Raw genomic sequence first — 24,519 nt, 5'->3', positions numbered from 1 at the left:
CACCCCAGATCAATGTTTAGGCAGAATGAGGCAGACCATCTGACTACCTATGTGCAGGCCTCCTCTCTTCTACCTAATTCTGCATGCACAATTGAAAAGAAAACTTATACATACTGTCATGGCTGAGCTATACTGGTAAAGAGGGAAAGATTTTTCACTTTATTTACTCCAAACTGTGCTATAAGTCACATGAGACCAGAAGGCCCTCGGCTATGTAGCAGCATTAGGGGCTTGTGAAAATCATTTAACCTCTGTGGGATTTATCTGAAAAAACAGGGGTCTGAATGCTTTGACCGCCACAAGGCTGAGGGGCCAGACTAGATTGAGGTATTTTTCAATTCTAAGATCTATGATTCTATTCATCCATCCATCCATCCATCCATCCATTCATGAATGCTTGAGGTCTCTTATAGCTCTAATGTCTACAATTCTACGTCTATGAAAGTTGGAGTAAAAGAAAATGTAAGAAGTCCCAAACATTCTGCAAGCATTTATACTGTCAAAAAAAAAATTGACTTGAAGGATGTGCAGAGTAGCAAGTAAGAAGCTCATGAATACTGGAACAAATTTCTCCAAATGTGCCTTATGTTTTGCATTTAGCTTCCTTGTCTAAATAGTTTGGAATGTCTTATTTACTTAAGGGGGCCAAACAGGCTGTCTGATAAGTAATTTAAAAAGATTTGGAAAATAAAATGAATGAAATTCTAAATCATATTTGAGAACTGTCCATAGTGAAAGCATATCAACAATAGTGACATTCTTGCACACTTAGGTATTTGTTCTATTTGTTCAGAAAAAAAGGAAACGGAACATCTAAACAAACACAAAGCTTTGACATGTCAGTGATAATTCCAGAGTCTACCTTTGTTTCTGCTGCATGGGTTGTTGTCTCATAGCCATATACTGCATGTCTTCTTGCAGACGATTAAGAGGGGAATCTGGCTTGACACGAATCCCATAATAATGGTACTTGGAGTTTCCTCTTCATAAAAAAAACAACAGAGACACAAAAAGCCAGTTAAGTCAATATTAATCATGTAGGATGTCCATTTAATTCCATATTTAGAAAAATTAGGCGAAAACAATATATTAATGTTATATATTTATGATTTACCTGTTCTGGACACCTGTGTATTTTTTGTGGTGGCTACATTTGAAGAATCAAAATAAGATTCTGAATCAATCAGTTCAAGACCCTAAGAAAAATCTTTCCTTATAAACTCTTGTTTAAATGTTAATCAGAGTCCATTTGTTCCATTTAAGTTACATTTTATTTTCAAATTTATAAGTTAACTGTAATTTAGAAGATTACATTAACAGAATATTCATTAACTGGATAAAAGGTTGCACACTAATTAGGAATTTATTATAAAGTGGTTATACAGAACAAAGAGGAAAAACAGCCTTAATTCTACTGCCTTGGATAAGTTCTGCATTCTCTAGTTCTATTACTGCAGGGATGATGAAGATAACTTCATTGACACAAGATGTTGTGAAGTCTATTATTTAATATTTTGAAACCTAAAAAGATGTAGGCATTTAATCTACTGATTTTGAAACATATTTTATTAGTCTCTGTTTTTATGGAGTCATATCAGTTTTGCAGGCTGAATAAGATGTGTCACAACAGACATGGGGAAACTTCTCTGTGAAAATGGCAAATTTCCACCTGGATTAAAAAAAAAGTCACAATTTCCTCATGTTCATGAGAAAGACCATATTTGTTATTAAAAATGACAAAGTTTTACTCTGAATGAAATTTGCAAATTCTTGCAAAAATAACATTTTAAATATGTAAATTTTTGCAAAGAGAAAATAGTAGTTTTTCACAAGTCTATATATAGCAAGACATCAGTGCTCTATCCAATTTTTTTCTTTCACTTACAAAAAGAAATGCAAGTGGAGTGTGGATTCAATATTTTATATAAAAATAAAACAGAATTTCACTTCCAAGATTGAAAACCATATATATTAGACAAATGCTATATATTTGAGAAGGCTTTAAAATCTTATGTAAATAATACTGCTAGTTAAAAAAAAAGTAAGTTATCTGAATACCTACATAGTTTCAGCAAAATAAACCAGTATGAAAACTTAATGCCTTCCATTTACAGACATTAGATCTTGTCTCCAAAATCCACTGAAGAATAGAGCAAAAAACAAAACCCAAAAAATACCACAAACTCAATTAGTACTGTTCTCCCATACAAACTGGAGAACAGGAGGGAGTAGCCAGTGACAAAGCTACAGAGCTAAATGACATCTCTCGTGAGACCCCAACATAGATCAAGTGTCTAGTTTCTTTTCAATTTCCTATAAATCAACAGGTTGGGTGGGCTGGCCGGGAGGTAGTTCTTTCTATTCCATTGAAGATAATTGGGTGAGTTCGGTGTGTCCCATGGTCTTCTTTGTTTAAACTTAATTTGGAGATGGACTTTAACAAAAAGTACCTTCTGATTTGCCTTGGTTGAGAAACATGGTGATTCTACTTATCTTTTACTTAGCTCCAGCAACTGGAGAAAAGGTCTGGTTCTGGTTTGAATACATTCACCAGATAATTTTATTGATGGATAAATAACGGTTCCACATATAGTTTGCTTAGAAAAAAGTTATCCGAGTATGTGTGCCTCCTGATGCGCACTGATTTTCTTTCTGTTCCCCCGGTGAGGGGCCAGAATCAATCTCTGGCACTCCATCCCTGCCAACCACTGTCAGTTTTTCTACATTAGAGTTCTGCTCTCTTCGTAACACAGCATTTGTTTAAACTTTCTCCGCAGTATTTCTTTTCTCCTTATTCTTCTAGGCATTGCTTTCCATCTCTAATTACAAACACTACATACAATTTCAAAAGGAACAGGAGACACAATTGTTACGTAGTGAGAGGGGAAGAAAAGAACATCAGAAAGTAAAAGCTGCAATATTGCAGTATGTGCTTATAGAGCATAGCGTATGGATTCCACTCATTCACAAACCCAAACAACCCCAATTTTGTCCCTTTCTATTTTAAAGATGTTTCAGGGTTTGAATGGAGCCTCAAAATAGGGTCCATCGAAATCCCTTTCAGTAACAAAAGAGGCACAACAATATAGCTATTAGACTGTTGAATAAAGCCCAGAGATTCAAAATATTGGCACGGTATGCATAACTACTGAGCCATCAGCCAGGAGATAGTAGGTTAGGTCCCTAAATAATGATTTTCGTGGTTCTCAAAAAAAAAAAAATCCTAGAGAAACAAAAAGCTTTTTTCAAGGGAGTGGAAGCTAGTTCCTTTAGTCTGAATAAACAATCATATTCTTTAGTTTAAAATATACCATCTTTTGAAGTACAGATAGAAGAAAATACATTTGTGAGACAACTGAACCTCCAGCGATTGGAAAGCTGTGCAATTACTTAAAATGCAACAAAAATAATTCACACTTTGAATACATATAGACCTTGTAAATCTCATACAACTGACAAATTTATTTTTTATATAAATGTATAATGAAGTCAAGTACTAAGGTTCTGTTTATTTTACTAAGAATATTAAAAACTCCTTACTAGAACACTATGAAGTTGTGAACTATAACTCATTAAAGGTATATCATCTAATGTTATATACCGTATAGCATCTTTATTTGTATATTTTAAAAAATGGATTTTATAAGATTTAAGAAATCAAAAACATCCATATCATTCTGTTCAGCTACTTAAAATATTTATGTTATGATAACCAGCAAAAATTATAGAAAGGCAAAAATGAAGCTCTACAGCTCTAAGCATTATTTTCATCATCTTTTGATTAGCAAAAATACTCGTATCTATTTCCAAAGAAGGAAAAAGAAAAATTAAGAGTCATCAGGTGCAAGTTCAAATGATTTTTAACTGGTCTCCAGAAATGAAAAGAAAAACTCAGTTTTAATTTCTTACTCTAGCCAGACAGAAATTATTTATAAAAGACATTTCAGTGTAATTTTGCAAGTCAAGAGATACATAGTTTTCCACTTACTATGTCACTTTATATGTCATCTTTATTATGGCTATTTTCCAAAGGAGAAGATAGTGATATATACTAATTTTTAAAGCATCAAATATAAATCTTGCATAAATAGTTTGGTCTACTCATTTCTATATGATTTTGAGAATCAGCTCTTCTTTCAAAGCTTAGCTACATTAATGTTTACGACAACCCATTGTTCTGCACTGGCAGTTTTCAGTGAATAATGACCTTTCCCTTCCCCAGGGGAATTTATAAATCAAGCTAAATCTTTATTTTTTAATATATTATCTGTAATCAAGTACTTTTGCCCAAACAGTATAGTTTAGAAAAGAGAGACTAGTTTATGATCTTATTTTTCAGTACTAACCTAGTTCCCAATCTCCTCGTTCGTAGCCCCATAAAAATTGACCTTATTAGTTTTCCAAAAGAAGCAGCATTGACTGGGTCCAGTTTGTGTTCCTGACAGTGTCGTAGGTAGTGGTTGTACAGAGTGCTTCTGGGAAGGCTCACTCCTTCTGCTGTCTCGTAATTGTCCAACAGCCACTGGAGCTAGTGTAAACGAGACAGGGCAAACACAGAGAAACCGTATAATTCGCCAAAATGTTTGTAAGACACTGCAAATACAGTACACAGAGATACTCAGAAGATCTTCCTCAAGCCGTGTAATAGGTAACCTGTTGTAATTCTGAGGCCTGTGCAATCTGACTTTGAAAATGTTCGGAAGCGTAAAAAGCTGAAAAACACTTATGACCTCAGACCATGTCCATTCCTTCAAACCTTCAAGCATGTATAGAGACATACCAATTTCCCTTGCACAGACTGCAATTTGGAGACAAATACTTCTTCAAGGAATTCAAATCATTCCATTAACTGGTTATAAATATAACTTACAATTGCTACAGAACAAAACATGTTCCCAAGCCTGGCGGCATGGCACATAATATGTCTTTAGTGTTGGTGTGTTACAACACATGAAGAGCAGGCTGCCTTGTATGAGTTTTTATATTAAGATTCTGTTCATTTTCATAGAATTCTGGCTTACTTATCTAATTTACTTATAAAGGTAATAAAATAATGGTATTATCTATTGGGGCAATTTCTGTAAGCAGAAAGGAAAAAAACCCAGTAATTTCCTCTCCAGAAAGGAAAAAACCCAGTCATTTCCTACACACTGGTAAAAAAATAAATTATGTATGATGAAAAGGAATGATTTATTACAATCACTTGAGTCTTCCTTACCTCAAAGCTATGTTTTCCCATAATTATGGAAGACACACTACAATGGTAGTTGGTATAGCAATGTTTTCTCAGTTTACATTTTAAAGTTTTATGTGGTCCTGTGTGTATTTTTTAAAAATAATCTTTAATGTTAGAATGTGTAAGAAATTTTTAGAAAATCTAGTTTAGCTATATATTAGTGAGTTTCAACATTAACAAAATCAAATTATCAACTTGTTCATTATTTATTTGCCAAAGGAGAACTGAAATAGATTTCAATGACTTTCTTAACGCCATACAGTGTCTTAGTGCTTCATCTGGTTTCCAGTACACTTTTTCTGATTAGTTGCATACCAGTTGTTATTTCCACAAAAGCAGCAAATAGGACACATTACCTGTCTTCACCAATTTTCCACATAGAATTTCCAATATAGAATTCCACATGCAATTCAAGTCAAATATGTTATGGAAGCCAGAGAATTCCCTTACAGAGTATCAACCATGAGCCAGGCAATGTGCTAGGCATGTAGAGATGAAAAAATGAATGTGTCTCACCCCTTCCTCCAGGAATTTATAATCATATACCAAATATGATAATATGGACACTCAAATTATAGCATTTCTCCATTTTGCTTACATATTTTAAGATTTCTGATCAAATTTAGAGCCCACACTTTCAGACTCTTAATAAGAAAATCCATTAAAAAGATTTTTAGAATTATTGCCTTTGTGACAACTGGATTTTTCAGAAATATTTTAATTTCAAATATTCCTACATGATATTTATGTAATTAAACTTATGTCATTAAACCCATACTGATGTAGGCTTAGAAAATATAGCCACCAAGTTTATAAGACAGAGTACTTTTAAAAATAAGAATTAAAGTAGCATTCTGGTCAGGGAACCTTGAAGTTCTCTGTGAACCACATATGCATATGGATACATACACATGTGTGTGTGTATATATGTATCTCTATATATAGATATATACATCTATTGTCTCTGTAACATATACAACCCTCCCCTATAAAATTTCTTAAAGATTGCAAAAAAAGTTCACTTTCATAATAGCCAAAAAAATTACAGGTTGAAAAGAATTCTTTTGATATGAATGATCTGTAACCTTATTGTCAGTAAACAGGTTTTCCAGAGGCACTCACACATGATTTCTGAGTATTCCACATGACTCAGTCAGTTCACTTCTACATATTTATTTAGTATAAAGAAAGGAGGTAAACTGATTGGGAAATCCAGGTATTAAGGCTCAGACTAGTATTCTGCCTTCAACAGTGGGTAAGTATGTCTCTTCAGCGCTCCTTTTTAGATTTCAAGACTTTGTTGATTGTGACTGAACACAACTGAGGGAGACGACACATAAAACGTGGCAATCAAACCTGCCTCACCTATTTCATCCTTGTGCCTCAGTAAGATGACTGGGAGATCCATCGTTTCTTCACTTGAATGGTATTAGGAGAGCTCTAGTGAACCGTATTGAACAAAAGTGCTGGCTCTTGCTCTGTGTACATATAATAAAGGTGCATAGAATACCTTCCATTGGTATTCTAAATATATAAGAACAGAGGAATATTCTTTGAGGAATTTAATTCCGTGAGATCAAGAAGTATAAAGAAAACACCAAAAAGGGGGCAAACATATAAAAACTGTAATTATTTTTTGAAAAATAGTAATATTTTGCAACTGAACTAATGAAGTACCTACATCCAGAAGCATGGAACACACAATGCCAGTCACTTAAAAATGCCAAAGACATGTCTATAAGTGTATCTGTGTATCCTCATATAATAAAGCATACTGTCAAAGCCAAAATGGTACGATTTCTTAACAAAAAATAAAAACCCATAAAAAAAAACAAGTATTTTTTATTTGCTAATGAACAGAACACACATCTATAAAGGAAATGTTCGTTTGGAGGGTATTTCTTTCAGAAGTGGAAAAATAATCAGTTTTATAATATAAACTTTGTAACCAAATTATACAAACAATAAAAATAGATCTGATGTAAAATACTTTTTAATAAGATATAAAGTAAATGAAAATACTGTTTAATGAATCAGATACAAAATTAAAAATTTCTGTAAACTGCCTGTAAACTATTTACTAGTCTCCTTGCAAAATTTAATTACTTAAAAGTAAAGGCAAATATCTAAAAATGAGCGTTTATTAATATCTCAAGATCAGGTAAGTTGTCTTACAGATAAAAAAACTTATAAAAGAATTTGAAAAAGCAAATCCAAAATAAAACACTTCAAGGGTACTATCATAAATTGGCTTTTGTAAAAGCGAAAAGTTCCACAAATATTAAAGTTCAATTATAAAATATTTTTAGTCCAAAGATTTGTTTACATATATAAAAATGTTAGACTTTCTTAATCAAAGAAAACTTTCCACAGAAATAGGGAGATGATATATAAGCAGAAATTAAAATACTCAAAAGCATAAATAATATTACTCAAGCCCCCGGTAAATAACTTGGAGAAATTGAAGCTTTTATTGGATTGGCTATGAGATCCTCTGAAGTAGCTAAGCAAGTCAGCCACTCTGGACTGGCTGTTTTGCAAACTGATTGCTCTTATTACATAGTTCTACATTTTAAAAGACTTTCCTTTATTTCTAATGTAGTTTTTAAAAATCTTAGTTTATTTGTAATATCTATGTGTGTGTAGACACATACACATGTGTGTATACATTTCATTATGTATATAAAATGAAATCATTAGTTGGTCTGAAAAATTCCACAGGAGTGGGTCTGTGGGTATTCTGGTGACCATCTCTCACAGTAACAAAGCTACACTTCGTTCCCTGTCCCTTATTTGTAGGAGGAGGAATTTTTATTCCTTGCCAGAAGCCTGGAGATCCCTTGGGAAGAGCGGAAGGAGGTCAAGTGGAGGTAAAAGCCCTGAGGATGGAGGTGGCTGTGCTGCAGCCTGTGACTGTTTCCGCCAGGAAGCCTGGCAACAACTGTACCACCTATAGGGGCAGTGCTCCTAGAAACTCACTATGGAAGGGGAAACTGGTTTAGGAGCAACCAGATAAGATTTCGAGATTTCACTGGGCATTAGAATCTGCATTCTACATGCCAGTATTTAACCTTCGAGTTTTGACACAGTCATGAAATTGTATATTAGATCTTTGAGTCTAAAACATGGTATAAGGAAGGATTAATTTTTATTACAAGAGAAACTTCACAGTTAAGTGTAACCTGAAGGCGTTATACTCCACGTGCTGCCTGAGGGAAGTTCATGCCTGTTATAAGATACATTGTTTCCTTGGGTTTTGTGTTTAATAAAACGTAACTGGACACTATAATTCAAACTCCTTAACATTCAGGAATTTAGAACTATTGCTATTTCTTTTACTATCTTATAAAATATCTTATAAAATATGTGTTTATATTTATGATTTTAAAAGCCCATAAAATACTATAGGAACTTTTAACCTTTATCTTTAAAACCTGATTATTCTACAAATGAACTAACATAAATTCACATAATGGTGGAAACCAAGATAATTGCATCTTTCAACCTTTGCATTTAATCTGTATTAATCAGATAAAGAGATTAAGGGAAATGAACAGTTCCTATTTTTCCCAAAGGGAAACACTGATTGACAAATTAAAAAGTAATACATATTGCGTTTCCCCAATTAACATCTAAATGTAACATTTGGCATTTTTTCCCAGATGGATTATCCATTAGGATTAATTTTAAGTTCACTGGTAATACGCATTTTGACAGGACTTATTTCTGTCATAATTTATATTTACAACACAGTGAAGTCAAGAGAAAGTGAGCATTAAAAACAAGATTTTGTTTTGAGCCAAATATATTTCAGTAGCTAAAACCAGCAAAAAATCGTGAAGTAATTATTTGCTGGATTGTGAAAAGTATATAAAATAAATGCCTGAAGCTTTTTATATACTTTAAATGGAATTTTAAAACTGCACAGGCTAAAGCTCATTATGTGAAATTGGGAACAATTAATTTAAGAAAATTTCTGGATTCAAATTTATAGTCTAAAATATCCCAAATTGGACACAATCAAATCATTAAATGCTAATTTATATTAATTATAACAGAAGGAGTATAAAATAAACTTAAGTCTGCAAGAAGAGAATTAAGATATTTTAATCTGATTTAGGCAGACTTATCATTTACCCACAGCATCATCACATGCCCAAAAGTTTAAAATAAAAATATTTAAATAAAAAACTAAAAAAACCTAAAGGGTGCACATGAGGAATTGAGATACCGACCATACATTCTTTCACTCAAATGGTGTGCAGGAAGACGATCACTGTCTATGTAAAATATTCACACATACACCTATTGAAGTATACTTGATAAGAAAGAATGCACATATGAGTCCACAAACGCACACATGACTAGCAAGTTACTGAGAATACTGATGGTAAGATAAGGTCTATTCCCTTCTATTACTTGTTCTTACATTTATTCATTTAGAAAATATTTAGTGAGCATCTACTATGTACCAGGCACTGTTCTAGGCACCAAGGATGCATCAGTGGACAAAACATAAAATCTCCACTGTCTTGGAATTTTCACTCATCTATAAATATTTAACTGTCTGCCCATATGATGCTACCACTGAAAAAAGTGTCATTATGTTAATATTGTTAATAGACTAGAACATGGCAATCAGTGCAACTGTCCTCAGTCACAGATGAGGTACTGCATTGGGTATGAAATTAACAAGTTATACATGCATTTTGACCTGGTTGATAACAGCATGATTATGATAAAAAAAAATAGAGCAGCTGTATAAAATACTCTTAAGAATATGTTGAAAAAGAGGTATAAATGTAATACCTCACTCCATCTTCTAAAACATAGAAAGAGAGGTGAAAAACAAGCAATCAAGTTTGACTATACTGATAGGGGATAATTTATTTGATTTGCCCCCAACAAGAATTTTCTGAATTATTGTGAATAATCAAATATATAAAGAGAAAATAGGAAATCCATTCTATTCCATATTGCAAAATGGAAGGACAATAGACTTTCAGCTCACAAATCATGACTAAGATCCCTCTTTAGAAACTAGTAAGTATGGGACAAAATTATCGATATTTCTCCTAAATTTTTCCTAATGAAACTGATTCTTTGTAGAAATTGATAAAGAACTATCATCATAAAGTTGAATTCCTGTCCACTTCAAAGAATCCCACAAACCTCAAATAATTCTATATTATAGCTTCTATAGTAAGGGATAAAGCTAACTGAGAGTTTATTAACATTTAAAATATTAGCCATATTTTTGGAAAAAAAAAACTCTCTGCTAAATTTTTTCTACACAGTTGAAAATCACCAAATAGGTTAACAGAATTTAAAATACCTTTAACATATGATCATCTATTGGAATGCATGTAGTAGCTTATTTTAATTGTTTGGATAAATCTAACAAAAATTAAGAGCATCACTAACTTTCCAAGAACAGAAAGGCAGCAGGATCTTCTTATGTGTTCAGGTAGAAACAAAACCTAGCAGGTCAGCAGAAACACTCTTCCCTTCTCCACCATTTACAACCATCTATAGAATCATTTGTGTTTCTAAAGATTTGATAAATGTGTTGTTTTTAAATACTTAATTGTTCAGAGGACATCCAACGAAAGATTACCACTGCTTTAGCAACAATTATTTATGCCAACTCTTTCTATATATTGAAATGCCCCGGGCAGCTGTAAACAGTACGGAAGAGTTGCCATGCTAGTAATAAAAAGTACAAAGCCATAGAGTAACAAACATTTATCTGTTGTTTATACAGTTTAATTCACACATTCATTAACATTAAATATTACTTCATGAATTCTATAAGAGAATAACAATTTCAAAACCACTAACATATTTGAAAAATTTCAAGCAAATCAACAAATGAAAATATATAGAAACTTGTTCTTATAGCTGCATTATCATTCATAAAAATACTAATTAAGATGAGTAACTCAAGTTAAAGTTAAACATATCTCATATTTTACTAAACTATACATCCCAGATGAAAATGAGATGTGAATTGAATATCAAAGAACAACTTCTTAGAAGTTTGAAAGTTCAAAAAAGGTAACTAGAAACTTAAGGTTTTCTTTTTCTTATATCCCTGCACATTTTTGACTAAAAATGAACAAAATTTTCACCTGCCATTTTCAAAACACAAACACCAGATGATCATCATTCCCTCCCCAAAATAATACATCCTAATAATATGTATTAAATCAGCCTTTACACATAACCACAGACTCATGCTAACACAGCAGGAATATACTTATGAAACATATAAAAGAGAGACATATTGCATACAAATTTTCAGAAAGGGGAAAAATTATATTTCTTAAACTTTCAAAAGAAAGGCCAAAATATATATTATTTTAGAATTTATAATCTATAATTTTCACCAATATTGTAGTCATTCTCCAAGTTGGCTGACCTGTTTTTATTTGCCACGATACTTCCCTTTGAAAAAGAAATAAGACAAACTACTTCATTTAAAAGTAAATATGTAATAACATAAGGAAGTATTTAGTGTTATGTTGGAATATAAAATTTGAATGTTTGAAAATTCAAATATTTTAAAAGCATAGTGAAAGTATTTCTTGTAAGCTAAAGGCTTAAGGTTTATTGAAAAAATAATGGTGTTCTATTTCACGTGGGTGATCCCATTTTGGACTTTTCAGTCACAAAATATGAGGAAGAATTAAAAATCATAATAATTTATCTCTGAATTTAAGCATACATTGTCAGTTGGGATGGAAAACTATTACTATATTGTTACTGACATTAATTTAGCAAAAGATCTGTGTGAACAGATTTAAGTCATAGGTCTATTTACTTTTTCCCAGATACTCAGAAATCATAACAAAATTTTTAATCAGCGTTTTCATTGGTTCCCCAAAATTTGAACATTTGATGAAAATGTTTAGAATTTCACAAAACTGTCATGACTCATCTTACACTTACCAGTGCTATAGTGATGCTGCATCTGATAACAGCTAAAAGCTTTAAGAAATAGTAACAATAATCCTTTTTTATCTCAATTACTAGCAATTTATGGCTTTTTTAGGGCCTCACTTCTTCTTTTGGCCCAGATTCATTTTTCTTTAGGTCTTAGGATCTGAAGTCAGTCACCTAAGTAGCTGTTTCCTGCTCATCTTATATAGTCTGACTGGTAAATAAATCATTTCCGACAGTTCATCATTGGGTTTGGTGTTAATCTTTTTTTCACTTAAAGAATATTATTGGTCACACAGAGACATGATCACCTCTGTCTCAGACATAATGATGCAAATTACAAGCATTTGCTTTGCAGTAAATAAATATCCCACTAGAAAATTTTAAATCAACAGTTACTTTTTACAAATAATTGGCAGCTTGTTACTCACTTAGAAATGTTATATCTGTACCAAAACAGTACAAAAACCTAGTAAAGAAGTATACTGGGGGCTCTATTTTTAGATACTCCACTGCACAAAATTGTCATTAAGTGATACAGAGATCATAAGGGACTGAGAAAGGAAGGTTAAGAAGCAAAATAAATAAATAAATAAAACAAGCCTTTAGAAGCAAGCAACACATGCAGAACAAGCAAGAGATTAGTTTACATGAAGAAGAGGCAACTTACATGGCTGTTGAGAAGAGAGCTTCTGTGAGTGGACAGACCGTCAGACTTTTGCAGCGTCTCAATCGCCATTTCAATCTGATAATAGATGTCATTAAAAAAAGGGCTCAAGACAAGATAGTAATAAAAGGCTCACCAGAGAATTTTTGATAGATTCTTTAAAGTTCAATTTCTTCTTCAATGGTGGCTAATGAATAGCTCTCGCTAAATGTGTATTTCCCCCATCCTCCCCCCACCCCCAGAGAATAACATAAAAATAGCCACACTAATAATAAGCTCGATCACAAAAGCAAACCTTTTTGAATATTCTGTAATTATAATCAGAATGGAGACCTGAGGAGCAGGAACCCCAGTGGATTTTTCTAGTTATGAGAAAACATTCTCGACTTTCATAGTTCAAGATGTGGGATAGTAACCACTCTCTTTCTAAATAGTCTCCCACCTAAAGAGTATTTAATATTTGTTCTATTCTGTCAAAAAGAAAAATATTGCAGATTTTGTATTTATTTTAATGAAAATGTGCAAAGACACCTTCATTAACGTTCAAAAGCTACTAAATCTATCCATCCCTCTCTTAATCCTGTATTAAAATTTGGAAGTGGAGGTCAACACACAAACATTAAGATGTAATCATGGCCCTACATATACTTCAGGATGTGGTGGTGAGACAGAGCTATTAGAAATGATAGCAGAAATGGAGTGGAGAAGAGAAAATAATTCAGAGCCAACAAAGAAAATGGAAAAACCACAGAAACCATCTTGTTCCATGTAATCTCAGTGTACCATGAGCAACCATAACACCTCAACTAAGTAGCTGGTGCCAATAATAAATGAGATGCGCTCTTGATAACTTCATATTTAAAGATATCTCTCAGCTCGCAGCACTACAGCACGTACTGTAAAATCAGGTTCTGAACACCCTGTATTTGATTATTGGATTCTATTAACAATGTTAACCAAAGTTAAATTAAAAAATCACATGATGTAAGAAAAAAATCATTTTTTAAATTTTGCCATCTGATCAAATCAACAATTCCATATAAGTAGTTATAAAAAATTTCATGCTTTCAGGTGAAGTTAACTTACTTTACATTGGCTATGGAAATTAATGATGCTTTGAAATTTTAACTGCCTCCTCCCACCAAAAAAAAAAGATAGGTGGCAAAATCCATAGCAGAGAAAGTCTTTATTTTTCTATCAAGTTTCCAACTTCTTTATGGTGGAATACTTTATATACAGAATGTTCAGTCTCAATTATACCAACATTAAATCTAATTTTCTTGGGAGTTAGTAGCTTTAATTTTATTTTGTGTTATTTCCCCAAGTTACTGGTTCTTCTTCCCTAGAGTTAATAAAATATAATATAGAGAATGTTAGATGAGAAATTATTAAAAAAACTTTAAAAATATATTTAAGTAGTTCATAAGATGATATAATACAATTTAATGTATTATTAAATTTTTTTAGATCACAAAATTAAGTAAACTCGCTTCTAAAACACTCTCTGTCAGATGGAATGTTGAGGTAGTTCACCATTATACTTGAAAATAAACTGAAGTGATACTGTATAAACCAAAAAATATACATGGAAAAAGAAATGTAAGCATAAGTAAACAAACATTTTACCAAAATGTTCAGCTGTGAAACTATAAAGGACCTCAGTATTACATCTCTTGAAAGGGAATCAAGTGCTCTTATTTTCAAAGAGAAAACATACATCAAAAATCAGCTGAAAAGCCCCATCCTCATGTGAATTTAAATCACTTCTAGGAATAATTTGCTCAAATCTCTAATTTGCTAAAAGCCTGTATTTTATTTAAAGTCTGAGTGTGGACAATCTGGGGCTAGATTTCAGTCTACTTAAATAAAAATAAAACGATCTGTATCTTATGATTTTGTAGGTTTAGATGAAAGGCAAAATATTATCAAAAATAGAATAGCTAAGCAACAATGAGGGAGAAATCCATATCCAGGTTTGTTTAATCAGCAATTTTAATTTCTTCATGACAAAAGGATTCATGGTTTTTGTTTTTGACAATTAAAAAGAGAAAACGGTAAATAAACATTGTCCATTTTTTCCTTATACTAATTAAGCTTCAGACTATGAGTATAGCTTAGTTCAGTAAATTATTTTTCAAAAAATAAGCTAAGGTACAACACCCAGTTGTATTTCTCACGAAATAATCAACCTAGAGTGGAGTCACCAGTGGTGCACCTCCCTTCTAATGCTAAGACACATAGCGTTTGGGAGGTTAGACTGGTTCATGATGATCCTGCACTACTGCCTCATAATCAGATGAGAAGCTATGGCAACTCCTTTGAGATCAAATGGTGGGATGCTCCATTTGAGATGAGATGCTCAGCCTGGAAAGACAGGCTTATATAGTGTATTAAGTGAGGTGACTGGAGTAGATGAGACTTAGGAACTCCCTATGTGAAAGCACAAGTAAGAAACTGATGCCCATTCCAGCAACCATGGGCACATGAATTCTTAGAAAAATCAGTCTTTTCTGGAAGATAAAAATAGATCCTTAGCAATATACTTGGGGTGAATTAAAACCCTCCAGATCCACCAGCTAAAACAGGATCCCCATGCGAATGGGAACCTACTCTGAGGGCGGTAATCAGCCAGAGATAGAAACCCTTGGTCCAGCGCTACTGCAGACACACTTTCAGAAACTGGAGAAGAGGATTTTGCACTATGTTTAGACATACCACTGAAATAGTGGAGGGCTGGCAGGCTTCTGGGGTAGAAAACTGATAGAGGTCAATGAAAAGTTTTCCAGCCTTAGGAATTACAAGTGGGCTCAAGCCTCTGATGCTACCCCGACACAATGCCTGGCAAACGAAGAGTCAGAGCTCAGGTAATGGGGACAGCTTGCGACATTCAAAGGCTAGGTTTCTTTCTGATCACACGCTAGCAGGAAGATGAGAAGATGTCTCTGCAGTGTGCCACATGACAGGGATCTCTGGTGCATAATTTGAAAAATCAGACCTGGTTGGAGTATTTGCTGAAAGTAGTTTACAATGAAGACTATTCAGAGAAACTGAGACTTGATCAGAGAGTGCATGGACACCATGAATTCCGCTGTGAGTGAAGCTTAATTTGGGTGAAGAAAGAGAGGAAGGTAACACCAGTTGCTATGAGAAAATGTCTGGGTTTGTGTCACCAGTCAGGAATTGGAGAATTAAAGTAAATACAGGTGTGATTCAGCTCCCCAACCAAATGTTGAATTCTCAGACAGAATCCCAGGGGGTGGTATAAGTGATTTCCTTCATTTGGGCAAAAGGCTCTCCATCCTAAGTCTGTAGTGCTAGTTAGAGACTACAACAACTATTTTTCCTTCTGGAATAGAAAGTGGCATAGCCACAAATAGGATAAAAATATGACCACATGGCAACAGGCAGAACTTAGTTCTTATACGGTAGACTCAAGGAGAAAAACGCATAGGCTCTATAAGGCAGAAGAAACCTCTATTTGTTCTGAGTACAGAAAAAGTATGCATGTCTGTGGCAGACTGCAACAGTGAAGGAAATCTTTCATGATTTCTCAGGAATTAGGATCAAAAATTCAGTAGAGGCCAGGAAGAGGCTGTATTTCATATCCAGGAGGAAAAAGATATAAAGCTCAGTAGAGCTCCTACAAAGATACTAAGAAGGACCTGATGGGGGATAGATAACACAGTATGATGAACATGTGGTCTAAAACTCAGGCTGCAAACTCTTATCCAGTGGCTGAAATGCTACTGCTGCCTCATTGGAAGAGAATCTCCAAGCACTCAATTGAGGTCACGAGGGTTGAGGCTCATAAAATATCCAAACAAGAATCAGTGTCCCCAAAAGCAATTCAGAAAAGTCACACTCAAGACCTCAGGAAAAGGGAATGGGCGAACAGAGAAGAGAGGTTAACTGATGTCTGGACATTCGGCAAATATTGTGTTTATATTCTCCCTTCCCAAGCTCAAAGAAGAGATCAATATTGCACTTTTACTCAGGCAGCAAATACTTTTAAAGAGAAAAATGTAACAAGAAAAAAATCATTTCCCCCATTATTTATAATTCTCCATTGTTCTCTATAATTGTTATGTAGAGTTCCCCAGTGCCTGTTAAGGAAGGAGAATCCTTATCATAGGATAGCCCCTTGTTTTGCAGAGTTGCTACCAGGCTTAAGGGCTCTGCTGAAGGGTTGAGAGATTTAGAGGAGAGAGGGATCCGAGAAGACTGGAGGTGAATGCTCTTTTGCAGAATGAATGGACAGATGGCAGAGGACAGGTGGTGCAAAGAGACTTTGGGCGACTGTGCTCTGGAGATGGTGATGCTAAACCCTCATCTCTTTCCTCTACAAAATCTTTAGTAAAATCAACGCCACTTACAGATACTTCAGGTATAAGTAATTAAGACAGGCTGGAGCACAAGATTCACTTACAGGCAGTTGACAATGTCAAAAAGGTAACCTCAGCTTCAAACGCAGGGAAATGTGGAGAGATGCTGAGTCTTCTGCATGAGTTACATGGGGGCAAAAAAAGAGGCTCCCTGTACATGTAATTTATATATACATTTATGCACATCTATGCAATGGCCCATAGAGAATATCATATAGGTGAATAATCAGGATTTTCCCTTAATGCAAATATCAACCAGTCATTCCATTACATACTAATAAGACAAAAGGAAAAAGAATGATTATATCATTTTATTCATCACCTTTATAGGTCAAGGCATGTTCTCTTGACTCTGAAATGCCTTTTTAATCTTTTTTAAAGACTAAAGGTCAAGACTGATATATTCAACTACCACCATAATTAAAATTGGTCTCATGGTAGAAATTACTTACTTTCTAGAACTGTTTAAGAAAGTGATTTAAAAACAGAAGTAATACTACAACACTTTACGATTTATAAAGTCTTTTTACATTAATTCTCATTTGATCTTGACAACAACTCTGTGAAATAGCAAAGGTAAGAAATATTAGAAAGATTAGAAAACTTAGGCTCTCTGGGATTTAGGGACTTTCTTGAGATTACGTAAGTATTAACTATGAGTTTGGAATCCAAGTTTTATCACTCTATGTTCATCACCATTTCCATTTTATATAAATGTAACAAATATAAATCAACTCTATTTAAAGGGTGATTTTGACGTCTTAAGTATTATTGGGATTTTTCATTCTCTTGCATTCCAATACTACCCAACCTTTAGGCAATTTTGCAATTTATATTAGTAACATAATCAGAAGATAAGCGTAATTTTGGTGACTGTAAAATTAATCAATTTAAAGCATGTTAACATTTATGATTTAAAAAATAATGTTGAGAAAGAAAATGAAACTACCCACTTAAAAGAAGTCTGGGAGCTATTTGTGGATTTCCACCTTTGCCTTGGAGGATTAGGTTCCTTTCAGTGCTGGAACGGGCTCCATTACCCACACTGTAAACCTTTATATTCATAGAAGCACAGTGCCTGGTCAACAGTGACTGCTCAATAAATGTTTGAGAGAGAGAGTGATAAGAAAATAATCCAGACTCTAATTACATGAATACAAATACAAAACATTCATCTTCACTGCAAAATACTGAATAAGAATGGCTTTAGAATCTTCACTAAATTTAACACAGGTTTTCATTCTCTAAACTTTCAACAGTCTAATAAAGGAGGACTTTTTCTGAAACCTAGGATCAAGGTTTAATTTGAATTGTGATATCTCATAGACTATCTTTATACTGGGCACATAAAGGGCTATTTCAGTTAGAAGCATTTGGGAAACATGATCAAATAGACACTTGATAATGATTAAGAGCTTGCCTAAGATTTTTTAAAATAATAAATCATTTTTTAAATAGATAATATATTCACATGCCTCCTACCTTTATTTCTTCATGCATTCTTGTAGCTTATATAAGCATATACAAATGTATATTTCTATTTAAATGCACGCACACACACACACACTTGCTTTTCCATTCAACAGCATGTATAGGGATCTTTCCCTACCTACCTACCTACCTACCTACACATGTAAATACACATACATATACTGCCTCACTCTTTTTAAAGGATGTATAAAATTCCACTAAATAGACAAATGCATGAAAATGTATTAACTATTTCTCGGCTGGTGAACAAATTAAGGCTTCTTCCAATCTTTTCCTAGTACAAATAACTCTATAATGAATACAGTTGTTTGTGCAATGTATCACATGTGTAAGAGTATCATGATAGTTAAAATTTCTAGAATCACACTCTCCAGGTCAAAGGCTATGTGTATTTTCAATTTTGACAAAAATTTACATATTGCTCTCCAATCCTGTGCCAATTTAGATTCCTATGAACAATGAATGAGACTGCCTGTTTCTCTACACCTTTGCCAATGCGTACCAGCTTTCTCAGCTTTGCCTGTGTGAGAGATGAAAAAATGGTATCTTTTTGTAGTTTATTATTCATTTTCTTTTCAGTGGACTGCTTGTTAAAATATTTTCCCCGTTTTTGGTCTTTTTTTCCTGTTGGTTTTATAAGAGTGATCCATATAGTATTTTTGTAATTGAAGTACAGTCGATTTACAATGTGTTAACTTCTGGTATACAGCATAGTGATTTAGTTGTATGTGTGTGTGTATATATATACATTCCTCTTCATATTCTTCTCCATTATAGGCTATTACAGGGTACTGCATATGGTCCCCTGTGCTATACTGTAGGACCTTGTTTATCTATTTTATATACAGTAGTATCTGCAAATCCCAAACTCCCAATTTGTTCCTCCCCACCTCCTTTCCTCTTGGTAACCGTATGTTTGCTTTTTATGTCTGAAGAGTGATCTATATATTAAACAAATTAGTTCTTTGAAAATAGTATTTCAAAATTTTATGCCAGGTTGCTGTTTCATTGTTACCTTTGTTTGCTGTGGTTTTTGTCATATGGGATGTTTTTACTTTTATGCAGTTGATTATATCAGTGTATTTTTTTGTAGTTTTTGGATTTTATATCATACTTCCCCACTTAAGAGAATAATAAATTTTTTCCATGTGGAATCTAAAAAAAACAAACATAAATACAAAACAGAAACAGACTCATAGACATAGAATACAAACTTGTGGTTGCCAAGGGCGTGGGGGATGGGAAGGGACAGACTGGGATTTCAAAACGTAGAATAGACAAACAAGATTATACTGTATAGCACAGGGAAATATATACAAGATCTTGTGGTAGCTCACAGCGAAAAAAAAATGTGACAATGAATATATGTATGTTCATGTATAACTGAAAAATTGTGCTCTACACTGGAATTTGACACAACATTGTAAAATGACTATTACTCAATTAAAAAATGTTTTAAAAAAAGAGAATAAAATTTTTCCATCCAAATGAAATTAATTTTATATAAGAAATAACATATAGAACCAATCTAATTTTCTTTTCTAAGTAGTTATCCTGTTGTTCCAACGTCATTTACCAATAATTCGTTATTTCTATACTGACAGGCAACGCCACCTTTACCAAATACTATATTCCTATATGCATTTGGCCTATTTATGATCTTTAGTCTATTACTGGTCTATACCTGTGATTCATATGCCTAGACAATTCTGCTTTTTTAATAATATGTTTGAATAACTGCTATGGCTGTTTACATCCCACTCCACCCACCATTACTTTTCTTTTTACAAATCGTTCTTCACTATTTGTGCATGTTTATTTATGTAAACAGCCTTCCTTATAAAAGAAAACATCTATTGGTATCTTGATTGGGATCATATGAAAAATTTTTAAGTTAATTTAGGGAGATTCAAAATGTTTGGTACTGAAGCTTCTTTTTCAGTTATTCAAACTTCTTTCTGTGGCCCTTAGGAACTTCAAAAAGTTTTAGTCAGCAGCTGGATCTTGCACGTATATCGTTAGTTAACTCTTGGCATATTCTGAATTTATTACAAATGAGATCTTTGCTTATATTATTTTTTAACTACTGTCACTTATCTCTAGAAAAGTTATTGATTTCTTTGTATATTAATTTTGTACTAAGTCACTAAGTCTCTGTACTAAATCTTTGTACTAAGTCTTATTATTTGTTATAGTTTTTCATTTGATTCTCTATGATTTTTATCAGGTATACAGTCATACCCTCTGCAAATTCTGACCTCTTTATTTCCTTTCTATTTTTGTATTTTATTTCCTTCTCTTTTCTAGCTGCATCTCTCCTACAATTTTAAAAGCACAATTAAAAAATTACATTTTCCTTCCTCACAAGGCAGATGGGAAAAGTTACATAAAACTTATAATGAGTAAACTTAAAATAAATGAGTTACATTATTTTAACATTCTATAGTTAGATTACAAAATTCCTAGCCCATGACCTTTTTGGGTGCCAACAGCTATACTTTTTTTAAGTATAGATTTTAAAACAAACCAGACATTTCTTTGGCCAATAAATATGTCGTTATGCATGCTGAGAAGATCATAACCAAATCACATGCTTTTGGAGGACGAACTCATAAACACGAGAGCATGGAGGAATTCCCTCCCATCTGAGAATTAATAATTGGTCATAGGCACTGTGCTGAATTTTCTCCTCATTATATTAAAAGACAGGACAGTGGAACAGGCATCATTACAATTTTATGGGTCTCATACTGATTCATACAGAACTCATAGATGACAGTGTATTTAATTTGCCACCAATACATTTCATATTTTATCTGGATTACCTAGTTTCTATGAGTGATATTTTTCCTTCAAAACCCATACTAGTTTCAAACTAATAAATTAACTTGGAATTTGATTTTATCAGTATAAGGATCAAGCAAAAGTTACACAAGAGGTCACCTGGAATATAGTTTACTTCCCTATTTTTAAGTATAATTTATAAATATCATTAAACTTTCCTAATCCAGATTTTGGATGAAATAGAATCTAGTCATTTCTGGCATATTGCAACACATTTGTGTTCCAAAATGCTATTTCATTATGAAATTGCTAAAAATTAAAATAATCCATTTTATTTTACTTTAGAAATTTAAGGGTAATCCATCAGCTATGCTCAGGAGGGGCTGAAGGCCCCTGTCGTTCTGTTTGTCTTAACCTTCTGGTTTATCAAGATTGCTAGGAGTGGAATGGCTTACAGGTTTAACCATAAAATTACTGCCTGTAGATCTTATCAGCTTCAAGGCTAGAGCAGTGTGAAACTGACTGACAGCTGAATGGAATACAGAAGCACTGATGAAGACTACGAGTCACTCAAAGTCCCTTTTTATTAAGTGCTTTGAAAATGAGGTCCCAGAACCTTCAGTCAATTTAGGATTTAGCACAGAAAGCAAAAGATTCATGGCACATTGAGGAGTTTTGTTTGGTTGTCCTAGGGAAAACGGGACACAGGAAAACAGATAGTCCTAAGATCATAATGCACATCCACACTTCTGTCAAAATAAGTGGAGAAAGCAGTTTTGTTTGGCTTTTATTTTTTTAAATCATTGAGGCTAATTTTAAAACTAAAATAATAACTTAAAATAGATATTTATTACTTCTATAGTATATAAAATAAAAGATAACTGTGATTTATGTATAATTTATTACATTTCTAACAAAAAATTCTCTTCCAAGCATATCTTTATATAGGACAATTAGATAGAAATTTTCATTTCACGTGACTATATTGTTTTTCTATCTCTATAAAGCCATAAAAAGTAATCCAACATATCTTTTCTGAATAAATTTTATGTAATTAATTTATTTATTTTCATAGTTTTTTAAAGTAATCCAACACAATTTTAACATTTTTTTTCCCTTTGGTAAGATGGATGGGCAGTTCAACTCCTAATATAGCCGTTTCCCCATAAATATAAAGAAGACCTTCAAGTATTGATCTAAAAAAGCTGTGACACATACATGCAGTATTTTTGTTACCATTTGCTTAAAAACATGTTAATGAGAAAGAGACAGTCTGCTTGTTCTTTCGTGGAATGTGTCGAGAGTGATACTTAAAGAACTTGGTAACTCTCATTGCCTCTGAGAAGAACTGAGGAACAGGAATGAGAGGGACACGGTATTATCCACTTTCTTTTATGTTTTGAATTGTGCAACTTAAGAATGTATTATTAATTCATATAAATAAATTGATAAAAACTTTAAAACAAAACAGATGGCCATTGGTACCACTCCAACAAAGAATAAGAAGACAAAAATCATTTTACAGGGCACTAAACATATTCATCTTCTTAGAAAAAGCATTCCTGTACACCAAATCCATAAACAGGAAAACCTAAGGATAAAGAAATAAAAGCACCTACAATTCTTAAATGAATTCTTAACTTCCTATAAATTATATGAAATAGGCCAAACTTTTTCTTATGTAGCAGCAGATGGCCATTCAAATCTTCCTCTGAATAACTGAAATAAATGATAAGATTTTACATTAATCAAAAGAGAGAGCGAGATGAATAACATTAATTTCAACACATTTTCCTTGTGCCCTTTGGTAAGATCTAATTTTAGCAAGAGCCATTTAACATAGAAAAGTGGAAAATTAGCTTTCATATCACAGTCTCAACAATGATAAATATTTAGTTATCAAGAAGAAAAAAAACTCCATAAATAACCATCTAGTTATAAGAATACAAATCTTATTTTATGGAGGAATGAATAAATAAAGCTTCTTTAAGAAAACTGCTAATTATTGTATAGTCTGGTATAAAATAAACTAAGTTTTGTTGAGCACAAAAATATCACTAACTACAAACAAATTTTTGATCCTTAAATGCAAACTGTGTTCAGGCTCCAAAATTCTAAAATTCTGTAAAAATATGGTTATACAAAAAATAATGAAGAAAAATAAATAAGAGTTTTTAAGATCAATAAAGACACACAAGGAAACATTGAGATGTAGTCAGAAGGAAGGTCCAAGTATAATGAGCTCAGTTATGACTGTAGTTAACTCTTCTACCTTAATGTCCATGTGCTCCTGAAATGTTAACAGAGTCCTAGCATTAGGCCCCTGGCGTTAATTTAATAAAATTTAAAACATTTATTCAAGTAGTAACTTAGCTTAAGTCATATTCAGTGATGTTTCAATGAAAATGTTACATGATCTTCTTGAAAATTCTTATTTAATATTAGCAGAAAATGCCTTTTAAATGGTTATAAGTTTATACTTAATATTTAAATAAGTAAAAATATATACATGCCTACATATACATAACTTATACACACATGGACTCCACTGACTAAATAAGAGTACAGTAAATAAAGGGAGATACAACATTTTGACCAAATCTGAATACTGGTAATTTGTACCATAATATATCCCTCAAATAAAATTTAATATGTTACCATCATAATCTTTAAGAAAATTCTGAAATTGCTATGTACCTAGAAAATGAAACATTTTACAATGCATAAGCAAAAATGAAATGCTAAAATATGTTTACATAAAATATTTTTTCATTTAAAGCTATAAAACTAAAGTTATATGCTCAAATAAAAATTCTCTATTAACCATGTAGAGAGCCTTCTAATATAAGAAAGGTGTTTTTATATTGAATATTAGACTAGGTGAGAAAATATTTCAAGTGCTAATCATTTATTTTTTTTAGTAGAGGCTTCAGTTTCAAATTATAATCTTTTTACTGGCTTATCCTGACAATCTGGTTTGCACATTGGAGTAAACTTATCTTTGTGGCAGAAAATTA

General features: G+C 32.8%; 1 protein-coding gene across 15 annotated transcripts in view; it reads right to left on the bottom strand.

Moving 5' to 3' along the window:
- The window catches only part of RFX3 (regulatory factor X3), a 280,535-nt gene that overhangs the window by 66,631 nt on the left and 189,385 nt on the right, over positions 1-24,519 (bottom strand). For 14 of the 15 annotated variants that reach the window (XM_072959525.1, XM_072959526.1, XM_072959527.1 and 11 more), the window contains 3 exons: positions 12,849-12,923; positions 4,347-4,528; positions 863-982 (listed from right to left, as the gene is read on the bottom strand). In XM_072959525.1, the coding sequence (XP_072815626.1) occupies positions 863-982; positions 4,347-4,528; positions 12,849-12,923 (377 nt within the window). The remainder of the gene's footprint in view (positions 1-862; positions 983-4,346; positions 4,529-12,848; positions 12,924-24,519) is intronic. The other variant, XM_072959539.1, reaches the window with a different exon arrangement.

Source organism: Vicugna pacos, chromosome 4 (genome assembly GCF_048564905.1).
Source record: "Vicugna pacos chromosome 4, VicPac4, whole genome shotgun sequence".
Classification (NCBI taxonomy): domain Eukaryota; kingdom Metazoa; phylum Chordata; class Mammalia; order Artiodactyla; family Camelidae; genus Vicugna; species Vicugna pacos.
The sequence above is the reverse complement of the archived record's forward strand: the minus strand, read 5'-3'. Positions and strand labels throughout refer to the sequence as shown.